Below are 8,711 nucleotides of genomic sequence, written 5' to 3'. Positions count from 1 at the left end.
CGCGCCGCAGGGGGGGCGGGCGGCGGCTTACCTGCCTGCCGCGCTTCCCTCTGGTTCCTATTGCTTTCTCACTGCGATAGCTATTCTTCCTACAGCTGAGGGCTGCCTCTGGGGAGGACTAGCAGTCTCGACCCCAAGCCCTCGTTGTTCTCCCTCTTCCCGCCTCAGTCCTGGCTATGTCTGACTCCCTCGCCGGAATCGGGTGGTGCGGCTAGGGAGGGAAGCCCGTGAGAGCTGTCCGGCGCGCACTTCCGCCTCTGCGCTCCGGAAGGTAGGGCGCAGGCGCTTACTGCGACTCCGGAGCGACTCACTTCCGCTCCCACTGTGCCCCGCGAGCCGAATCATGGATCACACTGGTAAGGAGGCGGAGGCAGCGGGGGTCCTAGTTTCTTGCCCCCGTGGCTCGTGTGGGACTGGTCGCCCGGCAGGCACAAGGGGCTACTCTCGCCCCACTGCGCCGGGACGTGGCGGAGAGGAAGCAAGCTCAGATCCGGTCCCGGGCTGAGTCTGCTGCTTCCCGGCCTACCCTCCGGAGCGGTGCCTCCATCCTCGAGACCGGCAGCACCGCTTCTTTGGTGCCGCTGAGCTCGTTTCGGGACCCTGCGCCGCGCAGGCTTGTTGGAAAGGGAGGGTCCCGGTTTTGTTTTTGTTTTTGTATTTTGTTTTCTCATTCCGGTTGCTTTGCACTTTGGGCTGGGGAAATAGGCGGGCGTTTTCCACTCTCGGAATTGGAGAAGCGTCCGGACTCTGGGCGAGAGTGGGTTGGAGACTTCCTGCTGCCTCTCGGCTTCGGGCGGCTGCTGCAGTAGTCCCCGCCTGTGGTTATTGTCTTGTTGGCTTTTCGCGGACGAGTGGTTAGAGGAGAGAATCGGATATAGTTTTCGAAGTTATAAGCGGAGCATCTTTTCTACCTGAACTCAAAGCATGCCCCGCCCTTCGGCTGTGCTCCATTCGCATCTTTTGGGGACATATACAGATTGTTTAAGATCAAGATCTTTTCATCGCATATTACGAGTAGCTTCGAGCCTCATTTCTGCTGGCTTCGTTTTCTTGGTTTTAGTTTTAGCACTTGGCTTTGAGTGCTTCAGACAGTTTTATCGCCAAGCAGGAGGAAAGGCTTTTTCTTTAGGAATTGACTGAGGTGCGCCCAGTCTTCAAACACTACTTAGTTATATAATTGCATGCAGATACTTGTAGGCTTGGAGATAGAATGGTGGAATGGTAAACAATAAGACTACGTTCTTGTCTTCGAGTTTACATTCTGTCAAAGGAGACAAGCAGGTCCGTTTCTTCTTTAACAGCTGGTTACAGATTGTGGTGAGAACTTTAAGAAACAGGTGCTTGCCGGGCAGAGGTGGAGCACGCCTTAATCCCAGCACTTGGGAGGCAGGCGGATTTCTAAGTTCGAGGCAAGCCTGGTTACAGAGTTGAGTTCCAGGACAGCCAAGACTACAGAGAAACCCTGACTCGAAAAACCAAAAAAAGAAAAAGAAAGAAACAAAGAAACAAAAGGGGGCTTATGGAGTAGGAAGTTTCAGAGAGTCCCAGGGAAGGGTGTTTTTGGAATGGTAGGAAGGTATAAAGAGGACCAAATGTCGGTAGACTAGTTAGCTTTAAGTTGAGAAGGAAAACACAAATTACCTTTTTAGGACTTTGAAAATCATGATAAAGGGTTTAAGTGGCTATGAAGCAACAATTTTGACTCTTCTGTGGAGAATGGTGTAGGAGAGGAACAACAGGAGTAAATATAAATAATCTATGGGGTGGTTGCAGTGCCACAGAGGGAGGCTCGGTTTAGTTGAAGCAAAGCTTAGTGGTAGAGCAACTTACCCAGCTAGTACGGGTCTCCAGCAACGCTGTAGGGGGAGTGGAGCAGGACAGAGAGAGTAGGCAGGGGTTGGGGGAGCAGGACAGAGAGTAGGCAGGGGGAGTGGGAGCAGGACACACAGAGTAGGCAGGGGGAGTGGGGGCAGAACATAGAGTAGGCAATTGCCACAAATATTTTGGTGGAAAATCCAGCCGCTGCTAATAGGTTGGTTTGTGGAAGTATGTGAGAGAAATGAGAAAAACCTGAGTTTCCCAGTAGAGTGTCTTGATACTGCATGTGTAAAAGTATTATCCTAGTTTCTAAGTTATTAGCCAAAGATTGCCTGGGGAAATAAAATCATTCTAACATGAGTTTCCAGACAGCTCTTCTTTCTGTTTAATGTTAGCTTTTCTAGATTTTAAATGAGTTATGACAAAGTCTCCTAGTGCTTCAGTTTTAATTGCTGCACATTTTGAGAAGAAAAATATGAAATTAAGCCAAAGATTCAAACTTTCACAAAACAAATACAGATTTGAATCATAAAGCCTTTGGCAAATCAAGAAATGGCAGTTAGCTAGTTAATTGACAATTTTCTAAGTAGACATCTCAAAATAATGATTTTAATGTCAAAGGATCAAGAGGTCTTGTAAATGGGAGTATTGAAGTAGAATTCTGCCAGAAAAAATTCAGATTTTTTTTTAAATGGCAAGCACATATTGCTTTATTTATTGTTTCTCTGGATTGCAGAAGTGTCAGCAGTGAGCTCAGGGCCCTCTAGGGTGGAGAGAAGCAGCAAAAAGGGGATGCCCTTGCAGCTCCTTCCAGGCCAGCTCTGTCCCCATGTTCTTAAATCACAGAGGCACCCAGGCCAATAAAGACCCTGCAAATACTTGATTAATTAATTCTTTAGTCATTGTAAGAGATGATTAGTACTTAGGTAAAAGTAAGCCAAAAATTTTAAAATACTGCTTCATTCTTTTTCGGAAGATAGATAGATACTGGGGACCTGAACCCAGGATCTTTAGTACCTTAGGTTCTACCACTGAGCTACATACCTGGCTTAAGTTCCTTGGCTCCTTTTATTCAAGATAAAATATTAAGTGTGGTTTTTTTAAACTATATAATAGCTGGGCAGTCATGGCACATGCCTTTAATCCCAGCTCTTGGGAGGCAGAGGCAGGCAGATTTCTGAGTTCGAGGCCAGCCTGGTCTACAAAGTGAGTTCCAGGACAGCCAGGGCTATACAGAGAAACCCAGTATCGAACCCCCCTCCCCCCAAAAAAGAGTTTTAGGATCATAAAACTATATAATAAATAATATATTTTTAAAGGTATATTTACTTTAAATGGCTCAATTATTCTTTTTATCCCTTATGTAATATCCAGATATTTATTACATGCTTTGTGTTTTGTTGTTTTGTTTCTATGTATGGGTGGCCCCACACAAACAAACTTCAGAATTTTGTCACTTGAAATCTGTGAGACAAACAGTAGCTTTAGAAAGAGGCTCGTGAAAGGGCTAGGCTACTGTTTAAATAATGGAAAACTGGGTTATGTGAGCTGGTTGGAAGGTTGTGCAGGTAGTGTGTTGTCATTCACAGACCTACACACTAATAATCCTTGTGATATCTGAAGGGCAACACGTTGGTTATTTCAGTTCTTTGGAAAGTTGGGAATACTGTGCAAGGGGAAAAGGTTATCGTAGATCTATGAGATCTATGTAGGTACTTATATGTAGATGAGCAAATGCAGCTGAGACTGCTGAAATACATGAAAGACACTCCATTTTAGTGCAGTCTTGAAGATAGATCAAGTTGGTTTATTATAATTCAAGATTGTAGCTATTCATCTAATCTTTCCATGAAAGATTTTGAGAGGAGTTAGCTGTTATAAGAGTAGAAAGTAAACAGATGTTTAATCATTAAAACCCATTTTAAATTTCATTTTATTTTGATGATAGAAAGGACAAAAGGGTATGAATTTAATTGGTTGGCATTGCTTATAGAAGTGGACATCATTAGTACTAGCAGACTACTTTCATATTTTTGTTTTGCCGAATTTAATGTGGACAGTTTGGCTATCAGTTCTGATTGTAATTCTTGCAGGAGCTCTATTCCTTAATTTGTGTTTCAGACATTACAATTTTAAGATTACATTTGCATTTTCTATCCTTAAGTGGTTCCCTTTTTGTCCTAAGGTAAAGTTTAATACTTTGTGTTACATATTTTTATGTACTTTTATGTGATTCAGTCCTGTGAAATAATGTACCTCTTATTCATGGATAAGAATTCCTTTTTTTCATTGATGGTAAGATTTTTAAGGACTAGAAAGTGTCTGCTTTTTAAGACCCCAAGTCTAACTAATAGTTTTCCGTTGCAGTGTTAACTGTTGACAAAAGACACCTGTTGCCTATGTCTCTTGAAATGTTACATTACAACTAATGCATGTGTGTTCTATTAAATGATATATTTTTGTTTCCGTTGAATACTTTTTAGAAAAAATGTTATGCTTAAGGGAATAATTACCTCTTTAAAGCCAACACACAAGCCAGTAAGATGGTGTAACAGGTGACAAGTCTACCTGCTGAGGCCCTGAAGTCAACATCTGGGGCTCAGGTGGTCGGAGGGGATAAACAATTCCCACAGACTGTTTTCTGACCTCCACATATCCACTGTGACTCCACAGCAGTCCCCCCTAAACATAATACATTAAAACTTTACTTTCAAATATATTTCAGATTTAGTGTTGCATTTTCAATTTGTTATGTAAATTTACTAAGTTTACTGCATGGCTGCTTCACCTGTTTGATAATTAGACACATATGTTAAGACAATTTTGTTTTTCTCCTTTATTTTTTAAAAATCTTTACAATCTGTAAGAGGTTTTTAGATTTTTAAAAAGGGCTATCTTTTTGTAAACTACTATACAATTGTATGGTAATTTTTATTGCTCATTTATTTTAGAAGGAGATAAAGGATCTTCAGTTTATTGTTTGATGTTGTTGATTTTATCTTTATACTTGCTGTAGAACAATTTTCAAAAAGAAAAGTAAAAATAATTACAATTTCTTTTTTTACATTCATATAGACAATGAGTTACAAGGCACTAATAGCTCTGGATCCTTGGGTGGTCTTGATGTTCGCAGAAGAATTCCTATAAAACTCATCTCCAAACAAGCCAACAAAGTTAAACCTGCACCTCGAACTCAAAGGACTATTAGCAGGATGCCTGCAAAGGCCCCACAAGGTGATGAAGGTAACTTGTTTAAACTGAAATGTTTAAGAGTTGTCAGGTTGGAGAGCTGGCTCAGGGATTAAGAGCACTGAATGCTCCTCCAGAGGACCCAGGTTCAGTTCCCAGCACCCATGTGGCAGCTCACAACTGTGTGAAACTCCAGTGTCCAACACCCTCACATAGACATACATGCAGGCAAAACTCCAATGCACATAAAACAAATACAAGTAAAATTTTAAAAAGAGTTCTGTTGTTTATCTGAGTGTATCAAGTAATCCATCTGATTTTATTTACTTAAACCTATTTTAAAATTTTAACCTTAACATACTCTTTAGTTTCTATCCCTTTTTAAGCGACCTTCCCCTGATTTGCACAGAGCATTACATTAAAAGTAAAATTTGTTTTCACTGTCCTCTCCAAAGATGATGTTAGTGTCCCTTAAAAAAAAAAAATCTTTCAAGTAAGCCGGGTGGTGGTGGTGGTGAATGGTTTTAATCCCAATTCCAGAGACAGAGGCAGGTAGATCTCTGAGTTCAAGGCCAGTCTGGTCTATAGGACAAGTTCCAGGATAGCCAGGGCTACACAGAAAAATCTTGTCTAGAAAAACCAAAAATAAAATAAAATGAAATAGTTTTACCCAGGTGAGGTGGCACATGGCTGGAATCCCAGCGCTTAGGAAGCTGAGACGAGAGGGTTAATGTTTGAGGACAGACCCCGTCTCAAACAAACGAATAATCCTAGATGCTTAGTCTATAGATATCCTACAATTTATTTTACTTTCTTGTAGATACTTGTTTTGCTGTAATTGTGTTGTAATGTGAATATTAAAAATTTGACTTGAGAAGATGGCCAAATTCTTTAAATGGGTGAGGGTAATTGCCGTAAGCCTGGTGACCCAAGTTTCATCCTAGAGCCATTTAAAAGGAAGGAGAGAACTAACCTCCACCTACTCCTGTGCACATGTGCAGACCCCTCCCCTCTATATCATGGACACAACAAATGACTGACTGTTTTTAAAGACTTGATTTGTACATTTCAAAATTTATCAGATCTTGCTAAATTCTTCAGAACGGGTGTGATATTGGTTTTTACTCACATACTCAGTATTTTGTATTATTAACATTTTTTGAGGCAGAGTCTGGATAGCCATTCTGCTCTTGAAGGTCAGAAGTCTTGCTGCCTCGGCCTTGTCAATGCTGTGACCACAGGCAGGAGCCTAAGTGTGTGCTTGGATGCCTTTTCATAGTACTAGCCAGTTCTTGCCTCAGTTCCACGATCTGTTTTGATTGGTGCCTTTCTCTTAATTTTGAATTCTTTATAGTATTGGCTTTGTTAAATGTCTGTGTAGTTCATTTATCTTTTGAACTTTGTATATAAAATATTACGTAAAGAACTTGAACATTCTAGGAAGCTAGTTAAACTAGAGCTTGCTCTTTCCTGTTTTTAATATATTCTTTAAAAGGCCTTTCGTAGTTTCGTGAATATAAAACCGTTTGCTGCCTTCCCATCTGTTAGAAGTCAGCAGGCTGGTCTACAGGCCAATTTTGGTTCCTTTCAAATAGATAAAGTTACTGTTCAGTTGAGAGTATTGCCTGTGGCTATTTTCCTACTAGAGTGGCAGAATTAACTAGATTTATATGACCAAGAAAGCCTAAGCTTTGTACTGTGGCCTTTTATAGCAACAGTTTGTTGGCCCATGCTTTAGAATATTTATGGGTATGTATTGGTTTTTTTTTTTTTTTAAGTGAGGTCTTGTTTACCATAAATACTGAGTAATTTGGGTTTTTTTCTTCCAGAATAGAAATCTTGCTGTTAACATACATTCAAGTTCTAGAAGATCTGTCTTATTCCTAATTTCTGTTCTTATAATTTGTAGGTAGTTTAAAAATTTGTTCCATAAACAAGATGGTGATAATCGGTGAGGTTTTATACTAGAGATGGTTAGTGGAGTTGGTAAGAGCGTTGAATAAGAGACTCGGTTATAGGTCTGTTCTTGGCTCTGGCACTTGGCTTATGTGGTGGCTGCTGTACCCACTGTATGTTGTCATTTGTAAAGTACTAGCGATGGAGTCGATGATCATGAAGACTTATTCCAGCCAGCATTTTAAACTCCAGTTTAAAATTGAGATGCCAGTTAATTTCTGTGACAAATGTGGGTTGCCTATTAAAATCTGTGGGAGAATGGTAAGTAAAGTTAAGGTCTGGTGTTGTAGAGGTAGGACTCTAGAATACTTTTACTATGTTTTTTTTATAACTAGTTTTATATATAAAAAAGCTAAGGGAAGTTTTATAATACCATGAGTTTAATATAGGTTTAGTTTTTTTGATTTGTTTTTTTTACTGTTTTAGAGTAGTTTTAGGAATTTTGATTTTCATGTTTTTAGATCACTGAAAGTTATCAGAAACATTTTTCAGTAAATAAATACACTTTTAATTTGTCATGTAAATAAATATACTTTTTTTTTTAATAAATATACTTTTAAACTGAACTTTGAAGTTGGAAAATGTAATGTAACTTTTTTCTCTCAGAAGGATTTGATTATAACGAAGAGCAGCGGTATGACTGTAAAGGAGGAGAACTCTTTGGGAATCAGCGAAGATTTCCAGGACACCTTTTTTGGGATTTCAAGGTATAATTAAAAGTGAAAAATTAGACATTAAGTACTTATTCACTAAGTGTGGATTTTTAGTATGTCATGACGTGTAGCACACGTAAGTCCACTTGCTTGTTTTTACCATCTTCAAAAATAATTTGAAATAATTTTTGGTAGAACCAAGTAAAATCATTAGCTGCTGTTTAAGAAGAAGAACAAGCAAATAGAATTATACTAATCACTTTTTACTTCTGTTTATAGTAACAACTTAAGAAATTCTAACCATTTCACTGTGTGAATTGAAAAGTACAATTGCCTAAAGAGAAAATTTTAATTATCATTTCAACAGATAAACATCTTAGGTGAAAAGGACGATACACCAGTACATTTCTGTGACAAATGTGGATTGCCTATTAAAGTCTATGGGAGAATGGTAAGTACAACTAAGATTTTTTTATAACTAATTTTATAACATAATATGTACAAAAAAGCTAAGGGAATTTTAATAATACCATGAATTTAGTATAATTATTCTTTTTACTGTTTTAGAATAGTTTCAGGAGAAACATGGTAAGATAAAACACATTTAGAGTTCTTCTTCAGGAGCTTTTTACTTGCAGGGACTATTTAAACATTGATAGGTTCACATATCTGAAAATAGAAGCAGGTGCCAGGCAAGGGGGCATAGTCTTCTAGTCCCAACACTCTGGAGGTTGAGGGAGAAGAATCATAAGATCAAGGGCTGCCTCAGGTACATCAGAGTGTAAGGCAATCTGGGTGGAACACGAGATCCTTTCTCCAGAAATAAAAAGCAAAGTGTTAGCAGATGGACATGTATTTATTGGAAAAAGAGCCAGTGTTTTCAAAACATTTTCAAAAACTTGTGCTTAAAAATGGTTGCTGGGCAGTGATGGAACATGCCACCCACTTTAATGCCCCATTTAATCCCAGCACTCAGAAGGCAGAGATAAGTGGATTATTCCAAGACAGCCAAAGCTAAGCAGAGAAACCCTGCCTTGAAAAACCAGAGAGAGAGAGAGAGAGAGAGAGAGAGAGAGAGAGAGGAGAGGAGAGGAG

At 39.5% G+C, this 8,711-nt stretch overlaps 1 protein-coding gene across 4 annotated transcripts in view; it reads left to right on the top strand.

Annotated features, from left to right (window-relative positions):
• Positions 1–268: 268 nt before the first annotated feature.
• The window catches only part of Cbll1 (Cbl proto-oncogene like 1), a 14,713-nt gene continuing 6,270 nt past the window's right edge, over positions 269–8,711 (top strand). The window contains exons 1-4 of one of the 4 annotated variants that reach the window (XM_029541005.1): positions 269–356; positions 4,894–5,052; positions 7,573–7,670; positions 7,984–8,067. In XM_029541005.1, the coding sequence (XP_029396865.1) occupies positions 344–356; positions 4,894–5,052; positions 7,573–7,670; positions 7,984–8,067 (354 nt within the window). In that variant the 5' untranslated portion in view covers positions 269–343. Of the gene's footprint in view, positions 357–4,893; positions 5,062–7,569; positions 7,671–7,983; positions 8,068–8,711 lie in introns of all 4 variants that reach the window. The other 3 variants (XM_021202171.1, XM_021202170.1, XM_029541004.1) reach the window with 3 other exon arrangements.

The sequence above is a fragment of the Mus pahari genome, chromosome 7 (assembly GCF_900095145.1).
Source record: "Mus pahari chromosome 7, PAHARI_EIJ_v1.1, whole genome shotgun sequence".
Lineage (NCBI taxonomy): Eukaryota > Metazoa > Chordata > Mammalia > Rodentia > Muridae > Mus > Mus pahari.
The sequence above is the reverse complement of the archived record's forward strand: the minus strand, read 5'-3'. Positions and strand labels throughout refer to the sequence as shown.